The following is a 20,383-nucleotide window of genomic DNA, read 5'->3' as shown; positions in this document are numbered from 1 at the left end:
TCTAAATTTTCTTGTTCAAGTCTTCTTTTGTGTAAAATTGCAAATTTTGCCCATGAACATTCCACAGGAGCAAACTTCTCACACATCAATGAGTGCAGTCCGATTCAAGTTTAAGCCCAATGATAAGGGGCATCCCTTTATAGGCGAGTCCGAACGGCGAGCCGCAGTGCGACACCTCTTTGGAGAGAAGTTTTACATGGCATAGTACCTCACAAATGTTGCCAGCATTAGGAGGGGAAAATCACCGCTGAAAATTTTTTCTGATGATCTCGCCAGGATTCGAACCCAGTAGCCCTCCGAATTCGGTGAGAGTTCGCATCGTACCCTATTAGTTCCTCGTTTCCTGTCTGCTTTGCTTTTCTCACCAGCCGTTGCAGCTCCGACGAGGGTGGCAGTGTCGCAGAGTCGAAAGGCTGATAAGGTGATACCAGGTATGGTCCACCGATCAACAGTATATCGTGTTTATAAAATTCAATTTATGTTTGTATTTTTGTTTGTCGGTTTGTTTGTTTGTTCCGTATAGACTCACAAACGGCTGAACCGATCACCTTGAAATTTTCACAGATTGTGTAGGTTGGTCTGGAAGGAAACATAGGCTATATAATTATTTGATATCGGGAGGGGGGCGGACCCTTCCCCTTACCACAAAAGTACTACCCAATAAAAAAAGTGGACCGATCGGGACAATATGGGTTTCTAATGAAAGGTATTCAAGAGTAGAGTACGAATTTCATAAAAAAAAGTTGGGTCCAAGTACATGGGGGGGGGGGGGGGGGGAGCGCCCCGGCCCCTTAACCCCTTAAAATAGGTTTATTTGACGATCATGACAATATGGGACTCAAATTAAAGGTATTCGGGAGTAGATAATGAATATAATCAGGAAGTAGGAATAAGCTTTATAATTATTTATAACGGAAGGCTATATAATTATTTGATATCGGGATGGGGGCGGACCCTTCCCCTCATCCAAAATGTACTACCCAAAAATAAAAGTGGACCGATCAGAACAATATGGAATTCAAATGAAAGGTATTCAAGAGTAGAGTACGAATTTCATAAAAAAAAGTTGGGTCCAAGTATCTGGAGGGCCGCCCCAGCCCCATAACCCCTTAAAAGAGGTTTATTTGACGATCATGACAATATGGGACTCAAATGAAAGGTATTCGGGAGTAGATTACGAATATGGTCAGGAAGTAGGAATAAGCTTTATAATTATTAATAACGGAAGGGGCCGGAACCTCCACCGTTACCCCAAAAACACCACCCAAAATCAAAAGTGGCCCAATAAGGACAATATGGGTATCAAATGAAAAGTATGCGGGAGTAGATTACGAATCTGGCATACATATTCATGTCGAGAATATAGTGAGTAAAGTTGGGAGTAAAGAACGAATTTGATATCTATTTTCAGTGCAAAGTGCCGGTGGCCGCCCCAACCCCAAAACACCCTCCAAACGGTTCATATTTACCGGCTTGCCATGGCCGGGGCTTTTCATATCCATATTTGAGTCGGAACGTCTGAGGTGCCATCCCTCCCCTAAGGAGAACATTACCCTAAGGAAGAACATTACCACCAGAAACCGAGAATTGGCAAATTCTCACACATCACTAAGTGCTTTCCGATTCAGGTTTAAACTCCATGATAAGTGACCTTTTTTATAGGCGAATTCGAACGGCGTCCCGCAGTGCGACACCTCTTTAGGGAAAATTCTTTTAATGACCATGCATGGCATTGTTCCTCGCAAATGTCGCCAACATTAGAAGGGGATAAACACCGCTTTGTCGGATGATCTCGCCAGGATTCTAACGCGTTCAGCGTCATAGGCTACTATGGCACGAATTCGATATCCGTATTCAGGGCGAAGTGTCCCCACCCTAAAAAGATATTAGAGAGTTAAAGAAGGCGCATCGGAGCGGGCCTGGTTCGGCTAGTCTCCTATGAAAATGAAATTTTGACAAATTTTCCTATAAAAAAGAAGTTTCGACAAAATTTGCTATTGAAACGAATTTTTACCAAAATTCCCATAACAAAGAAACCTTTGACAATATTCCCTATAGAAACGAAATTTTGACAAAATTTCCTAAAGAAGTGAGATTTTGAGAAAATTGTTTTACAAATTTTCCTTAGAAATAATATTTTGACAGAATTGCCTACAAAAAAATAAAATTTAGCTCTTTTCATGCGATAAAACTTGATTTTCCTGATTAGGTCACTTTAAAATGTCTACATTTTTGCCACACATCCTCAAATTACATATAATTCCAAATGTTTATCACAGCTGGATATACTCGGGCATTTAATTCCCCCTTAACTTGGTCATGTTGATCTGCAACATAGCCAAGATATGTTTTCACATTTTAATTAATCGACAAGGCGACAGTTGCCAGCAAAAGCCAAACAAAAAAAAAAAAACAAAGAACCCAACACCCTGACTTAACTGATAAAGTCTCAATGCTTCGGGGTGTTTTTAGGCCAGAGTCTAAATGTGTTGAACATTTTCTAGATCAGTTAACTTGTTCAGCTCATTTGGTGAATTTGAAATACTAAACGTTTAATCTCAAAGATCATTAGCATATTGAATGCAAACTTAAATCCAGCTTCACAAAATACTTTTTTTTTCCACCAAAAGAAGGAGCCAACCTCTCCATGAATTGTTTTGCCAGTTGAAATTCCAAACATGGTGGGTTAACAAGACATAAACGTAATTGTGGATAACCACTTTTCCCCCCTCAAGACAAAGAGCAATGTTTTGACATACAAGGAAAAAAAAAGAACCGAAGACCATATACCATTGCATTTGAATGTGGCTTGTTTGAAATTGGGTTACACTTGTAACTCCAACTGCATTGCTTTCGCAGAGATGAACTACTACTTGAGCATAGGAAAACACAAAAAAAAAATCCTCATCAAATCAAATTTCTTTGGATAATCGAAAACAATTCCTCCATTAATCGCATATTTATTTTCTCCATAGTCCATTATGTTTGTTGTTGATGGGGTTTTCTTTCATATGGATCTGTACTATTGCCAAAATGAAGCATTTAATTTTGTCTAACGAAATGTTCAATTAAGGTGACATGATACTCGAAATTGCATTCATTGCAGTGGGTTTATTTTTGAATAACAAATTCCCCTGAGAGTCTGATGTAAGCCATTTAGGTAATGACAAATGATTTGAAATGAGTTTTAAAAGTTTATTAAATTTTTTCTGGTAAATTTTGCTCTTAAAAACGAGCATCAAAACTAGACATCAATGGGAAACTTGTCATGTCAAAATTTTGTAAAAATTCTTTCATATGGGAAATTTTGTCAAAACTTCATTTTAATGGGAACTTTTTTCAAAACTTCATTTTAATGAGAAATTTTGTCAAAATTTTTTTTTATATAAATTTTGGCAATTTCTTTTTTAATTTTTGTTTGTTTCTCTTTCGAGACGAGCTCAATGATCGGAGATGCAATTGGAAAAGGAAAGCCAAAGATAGCAACACACACCAACCACTTTGAAGTTATCACACCATATTAGGTGTGATGACTTCAAAGGCCGTGCGTTGGTATATTGTATTTGGATCGTATTAATAGCGAAAACGCATCTATGATACAATTACCACATTAACCACGCTCGACAACCCTGTCTATAAGCTCTACTTTTCCCAATGCATGTATTTTTGTGTAATGACAGACATTCATTCTATGACAAATTACACTTCTTCTGTACTATCAATGATTTAGTGGCCAAATTTGCAATTTCCCATTTTCAAAGAAGGCGTTAATCTCCTTCTCACACTCCAAGACTGTTAGTGATTTTACCGTCTTTGTTGTTATTGCTCTGATGGTCGGTTTACTGTCTGTAAAGATGTTCACACTCGACGTCCTCGTGTTAACACCACACCACATTACGCATTCTGTGATCGCAGGGATCTCCGCGTGCAGAACCGTTTTATGGTCTGGCAGTCGAAAAGAGATCTCAAACCTTGGGTTCTCAATAGAGACCCCCAGGCCCACTCTGTCCTCTAGCTTTGGTCCATCCATGTAGCATGATCTGCCAGATGACAATACTAGAGTTCCGTCAATCAAAGAGTGTGCGGCAGCAGTGCCTCGTCCTCGTTCAACACCTCCGATCCATTCCTTCCAGGTTCCCTATCGTTGCCTCGATTCTACCGCGATGGTATAATTTGCGCCTATCCTCTATCCATTCTGTCATCGCCTTAAGTCTCATAGCCGCAGTGGCTGTCTCACACTTAATCTGTGTTTATGGGTCGGATATCTAAAATAATCTCTGGTGCCCTAGTGGGCAGTAGTTCCACCTATGCCAAGACAACATATCCTCAGGTTGGTTTTCGCCTTACTATCGGAATCGGCTCCGCCCGTGCTATTCTTAACCAAATGTAGTGATGGTCGTAGAAGAAGTGCTCTATGAAAACCAGGGATTCGGAGCGAAGCCGAAGCGCGGTCGAAGCTAAACCGGAGCGTTCCAGTTTTTGCCGGAGAGTGAATTTTTTTCAAAGCTGATCGCAATGGCTTGCAATCTCAATCACGCTTTAGTTTCTCTAGCCATACTCCGCCGCTCGGAATCCCTGATGGAGACCATCCTCCAATCCTGAACCCCATCGATTAGATTTACCGAAAATATTGTCACATCTAAAACCTCCTCCCTAATCCTATTAACATAGGTAGCGGTGTTATCAATGCTAAGTGGTTAAGGTCGTTAGTATTCAAGAATTGTGTCAGAACTTGGCTAGATTATTAATGTTGGAATTGCCCCACGATATGTGGTGAGAGTTCGTATCCCACCCCAAGGTGCCTCATTTCCTGTCTGTTTTGACTTCCTCAGCAGCCGTTGCAGCTCCGACGTGGTTGGCGGTGTCGGAGAGTGAGAAGGCAGATAAAGTGGTGCCAGGTATGCTACACCGTATTCCTATTTCAGAACTGTTGTCAGATGCAACAACTCTGCGGTAAATATCAAACTCAAATTTTTATGACAAATAACGCAGGTCCTCGGCCAAGTACCAGTGTAAGCATAGAATAATTGGAAGTTGATATAGTTCAGTCCAGAAACTTTGTAGCGGCTCGTTCATGGCTCCTGAATTAAGGTAATATGAATCTTGCCCTTGCTGATTTCAACATCAGAGCATGTGTAGCTGCCTCACTCCGGCGTAGATAACCTCAATTCATTGGTCCTACAGTAGAAGGGCTTCTGCTGTAAAAATTCTTCCACTTAGTTTTTTTAATTTAACAAAATTTCTGTTACGAAACTTTGGTGCCTTGACTTTTTGTTTAACTCCAAAAAAATTATTATTGAAAATCTTCTAATTGTTCTAAACTTTTTTAAGGAATAAAATATAAAAAGAAAAATTCCAAAAAAATATTGAAAAATTTTCATTTCTAAAACTCCAAAATCATTTGTGCTCATGAAGCAAAGGACTTTTTCTGCAAAGATGCTCAAACCTTTTATCACCCGCAATCTGAGAGGATGTGTTGTGAAGCCTACCAATGTTCGTTGCTATTCCCAGGGCATTGGTGGGAATTGTACCAAACCCAAGGGCTGCAACATGCATTTTAACAACCAGCGAAGCAAAGAGCATCAATTAAAAGAACCAAAATCCCCTACTAAGGAGGCAGCTAAACCCCAATTTACCTGCTGTGATTATGATCGCTTAAAACGAGATCCTTGCTTTCAAAAACGTGAATTATGTGAGAAAAAGGATTTAAAATTGGATCGCCATGTATTACCATTGAAGTCAGTATGGGAATATCCTGCCGAATGTTGTGGTAATCCTTGTCCCGAAATGCTGCCACGTTTTGATACTTTGTATTATTGTGCCACCGATAAAAAGAAACGTGAATATCAACAGACCTGGGTGGAATGTCCTCCAGTGGCAATACGTAAACGTAAAATGTGTCAAGTTGATCCTGATGAGTTGCCTCCCCTTTGCAAGAGATCCAAGACTGAAGCTAATCGTACGGCCTGTCCTCTGGATGGTGACAAACTCAAGGCCTTGTGTTGCATGGATCAAATGAAGAAATGTCCACGTTTTAAAATGCCCCATTGTCGCTCTGCCAGGTCACCACCTTCATGTAAAAATCCTCGTGCTCCTGGTGATTGTCAAAAACGCTGTTGCCCCTATCCAGCATTTTCGGAATGTTGTCGTCCTTGTGCCAAAACGAAGCCCACGGAATGCAACTGTTTGGAGAAACGCATGAAATGTGAAATGTATGGCCAGTTGAGGAGAAAGTTGATGTACGATTTACCTCCACCACTGCCCGCATGGCCGCCACGACAATAGGTGGGAATTTGTATTGTAATTGGTTTTTAATCTTCATATTGGGTGTTTTTAAACTGATTTGAGCTTATTGTATGAAAAGTCTTTCGAGGAGAGAAGTCCTGATTCACACTAAGGAAATAAGGCTTGGTATGAATCAGGACAAACTTATCAATCAAAAAGTTTACTGCTTAAAATTAGAGGTATAATAAAAATTTAAAAAAAATTTTGACAAATTTCCTTAAGTAGGGAAGCCACCATATGCGGCAATCTACGCATACACCAAGCCAGCTATATATACACTCAGACCTATTCGATCATTTGGGTGGAGTTAGATATTATCCGAGCGAGCATTAAAAATGCAACTCTGCAAACAAATCCCACAAAAGCAACGCGCAAAAGTTAAACAATTTTTAACCTTCACCAAGCTCATGTTCCAACCGATATTTGGGCTCGAATCATCACAAAGACGTTGTTTATAAAAGGGGCCTTTGTCTGAAACTTATGTCCCAGGGACTAATGACACTAGTGGTAATACTTCGATCAGATTTTAAACCCTCAATCAAACAGCGCACCGTGGGATAGAATCGAATAAAAACTAGTAACAAATCTGCCGTTTGAGAATGGGTAGAGGTAACTCCAACTCTAAGTTTGAGCAGAGTTTTAAGCGAGGCTATGTTGCAAATTTAAAGACCCGACTTTTAGTTTGGATAGTCATAACAAATTTCAGCAAGAAAGTCCGCTTGCTTGGTGATTTTGGACTTTCAATAATTTTTTTTGGAATTTTGGCCGAGACAGGCTTTAAATTTTGGCCTAGACAGGCTTTCGATTTACAAAGACATTTGTGGTTCGATTTTTAATTTGATGCTTGATTTAGATTGGTGACAAAATTTACCATGACCTTACTGCAAAAAATGTCCAAATCCGATTCAGAAAATGTAAGAAAAACTATTTTTTGTAAAGAGGTTTTTTTGTTTAATCTCTATTGAAAAACTTGCATAAAAACTTGGAAAATTTCTTTTAAGGACATATTGTAGATGCGTTTTAAGAAAATTTTTAACAATATATATCAACAGAAACGGGTGTAATATGTACTAAAAAATAGCATATCGTCAAAATCCGGTGAAAAATGCATAATTTATGCCACAATAGCAGCTATAGCGAAATAAAGTCCCATTTAGACAAAATTCGTTACGGACATTAAGTGGTCTAATAAGTACAAGTCATTGTAGAACAAAATATTTGTCTTTTCGGTAGCTATATTCTAATTGAGACCCATCTGAACCATATACGACACCGATGTCGAAAAGTCTAACATAACTCAGCAAATCGAACAATAAATGCGCCTTTTATGGGCCTAAGACCTTAAATCGAGGGATCGGTCTATATGGCAGCTATATTCAAATCTGGGCCCATCTGGCCCAAATTGAAGAAGGATGTCAAAGGCCCTTACACAAATCACTGTCTCAAATTTCTTCGAAATCGGACAATGAATCCGCCTTTTATGGGCGCAAGACCTTAAATCGAGATATCGGCCTATATGGCAGCTTTATCCAAATCTATACCGAACTGGGCAAAATTGAAGAAGGATGTCGACGGAACTAACATAACTCAATGTCCCAAATTTCGGCGACATCGGACGATAAATGCACCAAACCTTAACCCAAAACCTTAAATCGAGAGATTAGTCTATATGGCAGCTATATTCATATCTGGACCAGTCTGCGCCAAATTGAAGAAATATGTTGAAGGGCATAACGCACCTCACTGACCCAAATTTCGGCAACATCGGGCAATAAATGCGCCTTTTATGGGCCCAAAACCTTAAATCGAGAGATCGGTCTATATTGCAGCTATATCCAAATCTGGACCGATCTGGGCCAAATTGAAGAAGGATGTCAAAGGGCTTAACACAACCCACTGTCTCAAATTTTGTCGGCATCGGATAATAAATGCGCCATTTATGAGTCCAAAACCTTAAATACAGAGATCGGTCTATATGGCAGCTATATCCAAATCTGGACCGATCCGGCCCAAATTGAAAAAGACTGTTGAATGGCCCAACACAACCCACTGTTCAAACTTTCAGCAAAATCGGATAAAAAATGTGGCTTTTATTGGCCCAAGACCCTAAATCGGCGGCTTGGTCTGTATGGGGCCTATATCAAGATATAGTTCGATATAGCTCATCTACGAACTTAATCGGCTTATAGACAAAAAAAAAAAAAAAGAATCTGTGCAAAGTTTCAGCTCAATATCTCTATTTTTAAAGACTGTAGCGTGATTTCAACAGACAGACGGACGGACGGAAATGGCTAGATCGTCTTAGATTTTTGCTACGATCAAAAATATATACTTTATCGGGTCGGAAATGGGTATTTAGATGTATTGCAAACGGAAAGACAAAATGTATATACCCCCATTCTTCGGTGGTGGGCATAAAATTTGGAAAAATCTCTCCGAGTAATTAAAACGCGAAGACCAGACCCTCATTTGAGTTCATGATTTTTTATACCCCCCACCATAGGATGGGGGTATACTGACTTCGTTATTCCGTTCCATCATCGAAATATTGGCCTAAGATCCCATATAGTATACATATATTCTTGATCGGCATGAAATTCATGTCCATCCGTTTGTCTGTCCGTCCATTCGTCTGTCCGTCTGAAGAAAGTAAAGCTAGGCTAGTAAAGCTAGTAAAGCTAGGCGCTTGCACAAATACTTCCTATTGGTGTAGATCAGTTGAGATTGTAAATGGGTCATATCGGTTAATATTAAGGTATAGCTCCCATATAAACCGATCTACCGATTATGCTCTATGGGCCTCTATATAATTGTTATCCGATTTGGGTGAAATCTTGCACAGTGATCCAATATAAACCGATCTCCCGTTTTTACTTCTTAAGCCTCTAGAGAGCGCAATTCCTATCCGATTTCGCTGAAATTTTGTACTATGACGTTCCATCATGCGTGCCAAATATGGTCTGCAACTGTCCAAAAACTGATATTGCTCCCATATAAACCGATCTCCAGACTATACTTCTAGAGTTTCTAGAGGGCGTAAATCTTATCCGATTTGGCTGAAATGCCAAATATGCTCTGAATAGGTCTCTATCCTGATATAGCTCCCATATAAACCATTCGCCCGACTTTGCTTCTTGAGCCCCTGTGGGGCGCAATTCTTATCCGATTTAGCTGAAATTTTGCGCAGTGATTTTTTTATATGACCTTCAATATACGCCCCAAATATTATTTGAATCGGTCTATAACCTGATATGGCTCCAATATAAACCGATCTCCCCATTTTACTTCTTGAGCCTCTAGAAAGAGCAATTCATATCCGATTTTGCTGAAATTTTGCACTAACACTTTTTTTATGGTCTCCAATATACGTGCCAAATATGGTCTGAATCGGTTTATAACCTGATATGGCTCCAATATAAACCGTTCACCCGATTTTACTTCTTGAGCCCAATTCAATACAATTTTTCCAATTTGAATTTTCGTTTTTGGTAATCGGACTATAAATGAAGATTAGGCAGCCCAAAAGTATTTAAGAAACCACATTTCGTTTGATTTTTTAATTGATTTGAATCAAACTGCAGATTTTGCATTAGTTTTTTTTTTCAATTCTATCCCACTGTGCGTTGTCCCTAGTAGTTGTTGTTGCTGTTGTAGCCACATTTTTATGTGGAGGTGGCGATCCTCGTCAAGCTCCTGTAGGTGAGCAAGCTCCTTCCGGTTTAAAGAACCGAATGACGCGGGAACAAGGTGGCCACTGGTTATTTAAAGGCTCCAATAACTCGTATTGTCATATCGTACATCATAGGCACTCAGTATTTGTGCAAGAGCCGGTTCCGCCCGACCTCTCACTGAGACTCTTCGCTCGCTACCGCTAATTGTCCGCGACTGCTGTTACAGCTACGCAGTATGCAGCATTCCACTATCCGCAACCTGTGCCAGCGTCCGATAGCTCGCAGCTATGCTTATCGTGACATCAATGAACACCACCCAGATCGGATCTCAATGTTCTAGCCTGTGTGGTGCTCACAGCTTTCCCGTGCCGGATCGCCGTTAGTAGTCTGTTAATGCTATCGCGGATGTCCGGAGCCCCTGGAACTTCGGTTTCAGCCTGACAATGGTGAGGCCCTAATGCGGAATAATGTAGTAGCTGTGATTCATACCTAAATCGCGGGTGGGGCATCAGCTCGGCTGGGAGTTACGTTTATAACCGGGCGCCATTAACCATATATCGAAAGGAGTTTTTGGCAGTGCCGTGTGCCAGTGTGCCTGTTTATGTGCGTGGGAGCGTGGAATTGCGTTTATAGCCAGCAGCCATGAACCATATATCGAAAGGAGTTTTTGGCAGTGACCCGCGCCTGACCAAGGAGGTGAACGCTTCCAAATACTTGTGATCGCATTGGTATTCATGTACATGTTACTGTGCATGGGGGCGTTGGTAGACGCATTTTATTCACTCTTGGGCCTTGGGCCAGGCAGATTTGAGCCATGATGGCAGGCACCTGCGTTAAACACGACATGTGCGATGTCCGTGTGACTGTCCTTCTATCTATTATAATCACGAGTCTTTAGAAATGGAGATATTGAGCCGTGACTTGGCACATGCACTGTTTTTTGACAGGTTATATTCGATATATTCGTATATTCGTACTATAGCTTGATATAGCCCCCATAGAAACCGAATTTCCCATTTATGGTCTTTCGTTTATAATTGGAGTATTTATTACTGAATTTCGTTGAAATTTGGCACAATGAATTTATTTAAAACCTTCAACATTCTTACCGTGTATAGTTTAGTTCGGACCATGTTTTGATATAGGTGGCGTATATTGACGATCTTGCGATTAAAGGTCTTGACCACAGAAAAGGCGCAGTTATGACCCGATTTTGCTAATATTTAGCATAGTGAAATATGCTAGAGCCATCCATATGCGTACTGAGTATGGTGTAGATAGGATTATATTAGGAAACCGCTGTTATATTCACTGATCTACAGCTTAACATATCAGGGCCCATAGAAATCCCAATTATTACCTGATTTAACTGAAAATTTGCAGTTATCCATTTTGGGTTCTTCGACGTAGTGTCGAGTATGGTTTAAATCGGACCATATTCGGATGCAGCCTCCCTAAAAGACCAATCTCCCGAGTTATGATCTATGGCCCATTTATTACCCGATTTTGCTGAAGTTAGGTACAGTGAGTTGTATAACACCCTTACCAACCTTCTCGAATATGGTGCCGATCGGACGATATTTGGATAAAGCTGGCATATAGTCCAATTGCCCGATTAATGGTTTTGAACTTATATAAGGCCCATTAATGGTCTGATTTCGCCGAAATCTAAAACAGTGAGTTTTGTAAAACCCCTAATTAACAGCCAGCAAAAGATTGCTTAAGCCATTTAGCAATAGGTAGTCGAGGATTTACTTAATAATATATATATGCAATATTTTATTTTTAACAATGACATAAGAAATATTTTCAAACCATTTATATCAAACAATTACTTTCCAAATTTTTATTACTAATCTTGCTGTTTGCCAGTTTTTGCCTATATTTTTCCCCCCTTTACTTCAGCACTCCCGCCTTATTGGCTTGCACCTTATGAAAGTGTTCCCATACCTCACACATAGTGGGTAAGGCCAAACATTTACACTCAATGGGATGCAATGGATGTGGCAGATCACGTTTGCATTCCGAAAAACTTGGATATGGAGCTTTGTCTTTCATGCAATCCAAGGGTTCACGAGTCACACTGCACTTAGGCGGCCGGCGAGCCTTACCACATCTGGGCATATTGAAACGAGGACATGCTGTTTTGGTATTATTACATTCCGGTGGCTTACAGGCTGTCTGAGGTCTTTCACACCTAGGTCGCTTTTCCAATTTCGGATATATGATGCTTTCATAGCGACACAACAATTTGGGTTTCTTCATTAGCTCGGGGCACTCGGCCCAAGTTTGTTCATATTTACGTTGTGCCTTATCCGAGCGTTTGTAATACAGGGTATCAAGACGGGGTACCGCATCTGGACATACATTACCGCAACAGATGTCTGGTGTTTTCAATTTGATTTCCTGTTCACTAAGGGGCAGAGGCTGGGGCATAGCTTGTTTTATATGAGTTTTAGGCTTTTTAGCATTTTGATCACATGGAGCATCCTTAAAACGTTCCCCACATTTTTCCACTGGCTTTTGCTTGCAATCATCGCGAGACTGATAACGTATATGGCAGCGACTGCATTCCATCATGAGAAGAGGATTTGGTTTTGAGTGTTTGACCATATGACCAGGTTTGGCCAGAAGATGGCCAACACGGCAAACAGCTGCAATAGTTTTATAGGCCATTTATGCAAGATTACTAGGAATTTTTTTGTTTTTATTAAAATATTTAAAAAAAAAGTTTTTTCTTTTTAGAGACCAAGTTGAACCGATAATTTTATTTTCTAGAATGAATGGAAATTAAAAGGTTTTCCTTTTTTTAAATCAAGCAGGGGTTGCTTTGTTGAAATGAAAAAAGAATAAAAATAAGGAAGGCTCTGTATTGTAACAGTAAAAAGTGGGAAAACTTTCTGCAAGTTCTTATCCCAATCCAAATCCCAAACTTTCAACTGCCGACCGGTAGATGGGTAGTTTGGATAAGGTTAGTGGGAACCAGAGACATGCAACATTTGTACTAAGCTCGGGATGCCTATGCGCGCACATTAAAATTTCAACCCTGCAAACAAATCCCACAAAAGCAACTCGCAAATGTTAAGCAATTTTTAACTCTAACGCTTAAAAACACTACTTCACGTATGGCAACACAGAATGACCCTCGAGTTCAATCGCTAAAGTTAAGAAGTAAAAGCATGCTAAGTTCGGCCGGGAAGAATCTTATATACCCTCCACCATGGATCGCATATGCCAAGTTCTTTGAATGAGTTTTTCAAATTTATATGTAATATGGATATGGACCGTACTTGCCATGCCTTAATTATCACCTCCAAAAATTTCAGGCAAATCGGGTAATATTGCGCCTTCGGTTTATATGGCAGCTATGTCAGACTAAGAACCGATTTAGACCATACTTGGCAGAGTTGTTGGAAGTCATACCAAAACGAAAAATGCAAAATGTCAGCCAAATGGGATAAGAATTGCGCTGTCTAGGACTCAATATATCAATCAATCAATAAATCAAATCAGGTGATCGATTTATATGGCGGCTATATCAGGATATGGATTGATTTAGACCATACTGTGCACAGTTGTTGGAAGTCATACTAAAACGACATATGCAAAGTTTCAGCCAAATTAGATAACAAAAGCGCCCTCTAGAGGCTCAAGAAGTCTAATCGGGTGATCGGTTTATATGACAGCTATATCAGGATACGGACTGATTTAGACCATACTTGACACAGTTGTCGGATATGATACCAAAACGATATGGGCAAAATTTCAATCAAATCGGATAAGAATTACACCCTCTAAAATCTCAAGAAGCCAAGAGCCAAGTTCGGTTTATATGACAGCTTTATAAGGTTATGAACTAATTTAGTCATACCAAAATGGAAGTCATACCAAAATGATTGTGCGAAATTTCAGCCAAATCGGATAAGAATTGCGCCGTCCAGAAGCTCACGAAATCTAAGCGGGAGATCGGTTTATATGGTAGCTATATCAGGTTATGGATTGATTTAGACCATACTTGGCACAGTTGTTGAATGTCATACCAAAACGTGCACATGTGCAAATTTCAGCCAAATGGGATATGAATTGCGCCCACGAGAAGCTCAAGAAGTCAAGCAGCTATAACAGGTTATCCACTGGTTTAGACCGCTATGTCAAAACATGGACCGATATAGCCTATGTACTCCCAACTGACCTACACAAATAGGTAATTTTTGTGTAAAATTTTAAGCACTTAGATGTACTCTTTCGAAAGCTAGGGTGCTTTCAGCAGACAGACGTCCGGACATAGCTATATCTATTTAAAATGTCATAGCCATCAAGAACACATATACCTAATGAGGCCTTCGACCAATATTTGGATGTGTAGAAAATATTGGACAAATATATCCGCTTTGTATCAGATTAAGCCCTTAATTGGAAGATAGGTCTATATGACAGCTATATCTTAATAACGGCTGATGCAGACCATATTCTGGTCAGATGAGACGGGAGACTTATAAAAACTCACAGTTTGAAATGTCAGCGAAATCGGGTAACAGATGCGTCTTTTATCGGCTTAAGACCCTTAATCGGCAGATGGGTATATATGGCAGCTATACATCTAAATATAGTTCAATCCAGACCGTATTTGGGTCGAAAGTCGGAAGTTTTAATACAATTCACTGTTTTAAATTTCAGCAAAATCAGGTAATAAATGTGGCTTTTATGGGCCTTGGACCCTATGTCAACAGCTTTATTAAAATATGGTTCGATTACATGTTAACAAATATGGCATCAGGTCTCAAGAAAGCCGTTCCGCCCCAAAAACCACCTCGAAAACAACTCTAAACAGACTGAACCGCTTAGGGCAATATGAAAATCAGTGAAATCTAATTGGATGTAGTATACCAACATGATATCAAAATTTTCAGCCACGTCTCAGGGAGCCGTCTCACCCCATAAACCACTATAAAATTTCTTCAAATGGACCTGGAGACCGTTCGGAACATTATGGGACTCAAATAAAAGATATATGGGAATAGAATAGGAAATTCATATTAAAACTTGATGCCACAACTCAGGAGAGCCACAACTCAGAAGAGCCACTTCTCCCCTAAAAGCCCACCAAACAGAAACGTAGGCCGATAGGGAGGATAATGAACTCAAAATTTGTCACTCAATACCAGGGGGCTACCACTGGTGTAGGATTGAAATGTAGTTCTTACAAGTACCGATTGCTGGTTTTCAATTTTAAAGCCAATGGCGCTATTTTTAAATATTTTTTTTTAATTTACCTTAATGTAGTGGTGTTGTTTGTGGTTCAATTTCGTAGTAACACTTACCTAAAATGGGAAGAAAAAAAATTATTTATTAGTGACAAGTTGTGCTTCTTCTTAACAAAGCTCAATTATGGAAATCTTTTCCTAGAAGAGAAAAAAGTAGCGATAGAAATATTCTTTTTTAAAATTTATAATATTAGGTCATTTTATTGTATTTTATTTCATTTCATTTTATTTTATATTATTTTTATTTTTTTTATTTTATTTTATTTTACTTTGTTTTATTTTATTTTATTTTATTTTATTTTATTTTATTTTATTTTATTTTATTTTATTTTATTTTATTTTATTTTATTTTATTTTATTTTATTTTATTTTATTTTATTTTATTTTATTTTATTTTATTTTATTTTATTTCATTTTATTTTATTTTATTTTATTTTATTTTATTTTATTTTATTTTACTTTGTTTTATTTTATTTTATTTTATTTTATTTTATTTTATTTTATTTTATTTTATTTTATTTTATTTTATTTTATTTTATTTCATTTCATTTCATTTTATTTTATTTTATTTTATTTTATTTTATTTTATTTTATTTTATTTTATTTTATTTTATTTTATTTTATTTTATTTTATTTTATTTTATTTTATTTTATTTTATTTTATTTTATTTTATTTTATTTTATTTTATTTTATTTTATTTTATTTTATTTTATTTTATTTTATTTTATTTTATTTTATTTTATTTTATTTTATTTTATTTTATTTTATTTTATTTTATTTTATTTTATTTTATTTTATTTTATTTTATTTTATTTTATTTTATTTTATTTTATTTTATTTTATTTTATTTTATTTTATTTTATTTTATTTTATTTTATTTTATTTTATTTTATTTTATTTTATTTTATTTTATTTTATTTTATTTTATTTTATTTTATTTTATTTTATTTTATTTTATTTTATTTTATTTTATTTTATTTCATTTCATTTCATTTCATTTTATTTTATTTTATTTTATTTTATTTTATTTTATTTTATTTTATTTTATTTTGTTTTATTTTATTTTATTTTATTTTATTTTATTTTATTTTATTTTATTTTATTTTATTTTAGTTTATCTTATTTTATTTTATTTTATTTTATTTCTCTCTCCTCCTTACAATCCCTTCATAAATTAAGAAGCAGACATTTGCAGCAAACAAAATACTTTTTAGCAAGCAGCTTGCTGGCAACAAACTGCAAACATTTTGCTATGAAAGCATAAGTACCACTATAATAGCAGCAAAATAAACTATTACCAGTTAGCAGTCAGTATTTGCTATTATCAGCAGTTTTTTTTAATAGTGTAGGGGGGCATAATTATTGTCCTATTTGGCTTAAATTTAGCTTGGGGTATTATGTTAGGTTAGGTAAGTTTGAAAAGAGGGTGCGGATATTGATCCGCCCCATATCATTATAGACATACCTAAGCCAGCAATAGGCTTGTTGTGCGCTCTAAATACAAAAGAAGTAATCTCGAAAAAGAAAATTTTAAGTTAGGAATTCCGAGCTACTTACAAAATCTTTAACTGTTTTCCATACCACTCCCCTAAGTTGGTTCATGTCTGGTATCGTGTCCCCATCTAGGTAACGGTGTCTGTTAGCCGCAAAAGCCAGGCAATGACATAGGAAATACTCCAACGTCTCATCATCTTCCCCACATGCCCTACACATGCCATCACTTGCCGCACCGATTTTGAATAAGTGAGCTGTAGTCCTATGTGTCCCGTTATGATACCAAAAGCCATACTGACCTCCTTCTTACTTCCTTTCAGTAATAGCCTCGCCATCTCACGATCCGGATCCCCCCCTAGGATTTTCGCCGTCCTACCGACTTTTTCGCAGTTCGACAGTATTATATGCGACAAACGCCGACGCCCTTAAATCAGTCTGTATCGACCCGAAAGGCTTTGGATTAACCAAGTTTATCGACGGTAGTTCTCTGGCCGTCACTGCCAAATCGTCTGCCCTTTCATTTCTCCTTACTCCGTTATGGCCCAACAACCAAAGGATGCGGATTGGCCATCTCCTTGTTACACCCCAAGACTGTTCGTGACCTTACCGTCCTGGTTGTTATTTTCTTAATGACCATTTTACTGTTCGTAAAAATGTTCAGAGGCCACCGTAGCACAGAGATTAGCATGTCCGCCTATGGAGCTGAACGCCTGGGTTCGAATCCCGGCGAGACCATCAGAAAAAATTTTTTAGCGGTGGTTTTCCCCTTCTTATGCTCGCAACATTTGTGAGGTACTATGACATGTGAAACTTCTCTCCAAAGAGGTGTCGCACTGCGGCACGCCGTTCGGACTCAGCTATAAAAAGGAGGCCCCTTATCATTGAGCTTAAACTTGAATCGGACTGCACTCATTGATATGTGATAAGTTTGCCCCTATTCCTTAGTGGAAACTTCAGGGGCAAAATTCGCATTTGCAAAGATGTTCACACTCGACGTCCTGGCATTAGCATAACACCACCTCACGCAATCCGTGATCGCCCGGATCTCCGCCTGCAGGAGCGTATTATGGGCAGGCAGTCTAAACCAGATCTCAGTCCCTGGTTTCTCAATATAGACCCCCAGGACCACTCTGTCCTCTAGCTTTGATCCATCCGTGTAACATAATCTTCCAGATGGCAATACTAGGGTTCCGTCAGTCCAAGACTGTGCCGCTGGCAGCAGTGCCTCGCAATCGACCTCAAATGTCGATCGACCTCAGGTATCCGATCGGAAACCTTTTCCATTTCTTCCAGGTTTCCTAACCGCGATGGTTTGAGCTGCTCCCATCCTCAATACTTTCTTCCATCGCTTTAAATCTCATAGCGGCAGTGGCTGCCTCACTCTTATGTCTGTATGTCAATGGGTCGGATATCTAAAATAGTCTCCAGTTCACTAGTGAGCGTAGTCCTCATCGCTCTGCCTATGCCAAGACAACATGTTCTGTGAACCAGTTGTGTGGTCCTTATATTGCACTATTCCTCGATCGCATGCCACTACACTACTGACGCGTATCTAAGCATTGGTCTAATCACGCTCCTGTAAAGCCAGTGGACTATCCTCGGCTTCAGGCCCCATTTCGAGCCTACGATCCGTCTACATAGTGCCCAACATCTGTGAGCCTTCTCAGTACGCTCCTGTCACATTCAGAGATTAGTTTCCTTTCCAAGATCACTCCTAAATATTTGACCTTGTCAGATATCGAAATCGTCTTATTGAGGAAACGTGGTGCATCAAATTGGTCCACCTTCGTTTTCCTCGTGAACAGGCATATTTCAGTCTTTCCTGGGTTAACGTTGAGACCCCTGGGTCTAGCCCAATCATATGTCATATGCAAGACACTTTCGGCCCTTCTGCGTAGCTGGTTCGGATCCTTACCCCTAAGAAGTATTATAACATGGTCTGCATAGCAGTCGAGTTCAAATCCCTTTTCAGTTAGCTTCCGTAATAGGTTATTAATGAAGGTCACCCAACGGAGTGGCGATAAAATGCCCCCTGTGGCGTGCCCTGTGCCACTTTCTCCCTTATATTTATATCATGGGACTCGCAATTTATCCTCCTGTTCCTTATCATATGGATTATCCAGTCTTTTAGTACCCGGTCCACCCGGTACTGGTCTAAGGATTGGTTCAATGTGTCGGTCCGCACATTGTTAAACGACCTCTCGATGTCAATGCATACCGTCCATGTGTACTTCTTGGCATCGAAGGATTTTTCTTTTTTATGCACAACCTCCTGCAGGCCAGTCTTCATCGACCTTCCCTTGACATAGGCATGCTGTTTGTATTTGAGCAGTTCGCTGGATGTCCTACTCTTTATCATGGTATCCACAATACGTAAGGCTTATAGGTCTGTAGTCCTTTGGTGTCGCATAATATGCCTTGCCGGGCTTGGTTATTAATACCACCCTTGCCTCCTGCCAGGCTTTCGGAGTATACGCAAGTTCTAGGCACGCAGTGAAAATATTGGCCAGATGGGGCGCCAGATGGGGCGCCAAATAGTCAGCCTCCTTTTGTAGTAACGCTGGAAATATTCCATCAGGTCCTGGTGGTTTGAAGTTCCTCAAGGCTTCCTTGATCATAAATTCCGTTTTGATAAGCCTTCGATCAACCTCATTATTCCAAGATTCCGGTGTCTCCATGGGCCCCAGAGTATCCTATAAAAAATGCGTTTTCATCAAAAACCTCAACATGTTCTCCGTTCTCTCTGCTTTCACTCCCATGTCGTCTACTAACGTTTTATCATGTTGCCCAAAAAGTAATTGCGGATTTTTTAAAAGAATGTAAATGCATTTTTAATAAAACTTAGAATGAACTTTAATCAAATATACTTTACACTTTTTTTCTAAAGCAAGCTAAAAGTAACAGCTGATAACTGACAGAAGAAAGAAAGCAATTACAGAGTCACAAGCTGTGAAAAAATTTGTCAACACCGACTATATGAAAAATCCGCAATTACTTTTTGGGCAACCAGTTTGGACATGGGTTTTTGAGAGAAATATTTTCATCTTGGCGGAGTCATTAGCGCAATCAACCTGTTCCCAGAAAAGCTTAAAGGAGATATGTTTTGCCGCACTGGTAATCCTATTGTATTCCTTGACCCGTGTGTAGTATACATCCCAGTAATCTTTCTCTTTTTTATGCTCTGTTAAAAATTCTGTGGACCTCTATTCTAATGCTACGAATCTCCCCGGACATGCAGGGTCGTTTTTTTTTTGGGTATTTTGTTAAGATTTTCAATATAAGCATGGTTCGAATTGGTCAAATGTCAAATAATGTTCCGGTCATGTCCAATTGGTTTGTTTAATTGTTTATGACAGAATATTTGTTCCACTAGCCGAACGTAAAATAGCGTTCCAAGCGCCTCGATGTTCTGCCCTCATTCTAAAATCTCTGACACCAAGTTTCAAGGTGTCTCCCACAACTTGATTTTTCCATTGGGTTTTTAGTCTTCCCGGTTTGCGTGTACCACCGTGTTTGCCTTCAAAAGACTTCTTTGCTGGAGCTTCTTCAACCATTCTGACAACATGACCTAGCCAACGCAGCCGTTGTATTTTGATGCGTGCAACTATGCCATCGTCGTCATACAGCTCATACAGTTCGTGGTTCATACGTCGTCTATATTCTCCATT

At 38.8% G+C, this 20,383-nt stretch overlaps 3 protein-coding genes across 14 annotated transcripts in view; 1 reads left to right on the top strand and 2 right to left on the bottom strand.

Annotated features, from left to right (window-relative positions):
- LOC106082744 (serine-rich adhesin for platelets) overlaps positions 1-20,383 on the bottom strand; it is a 457,776-nt gene that overhangs the window by 140,674 nt on the left and 296,719 nt on the right. The gene's annotated exons all lie outside the window — the stretch shown is intronic.
- On the top strand, positions 5,325-6,476 carry LOC106082746 (uncharacterized). The gene has a single exon (XM_013245460.2). The coding sequence runs from the start codon at positions 5,410-5,412 to the stop codon at positions 6,283-6,285; it is 876 nt and encodes a 291-aa protein (XP_013100914.1). The 5' UTR covers positions 5,325-5,409; the 3' UTR covers positions 6,286-6,476.
- LOC106082745 (uncharacterized) lies at positions 11,707-12,736 on the bottom strand. Its single transcript, XM_013245459.2, has one exon. The coding sequence runs from the start codon at positions 12,630-12,632 to the stop codon at positions 11,853-11,855; it is 780 nt and encodes a 259-aa protein (XP_013100913.2). The 5' UTR covers positions 12,633-12,736; the 3' UTR covers positions 11,707-11,852.

Source organism: Stomoxys calcitrans, chromosome 5 (assembly GCF_963082655.1).
Source record: "Stomoxys calcitrans chromosome 5, idStoCalc2.1, whole genome shotgun sequence".
Classification (NCBI taxonomy): domain Eukaryota; kingdom Metazoa; phylum Arthropoda; class Insecta; order Diptera; family Muscidae; genus Stomoxys; species Stomoxys calcitrans.
The sequence above is the reverse complement of the archived record's forward strand: the minus strand, read 5'-3'. Positions and strand labels throughout refer to the sequence as shown.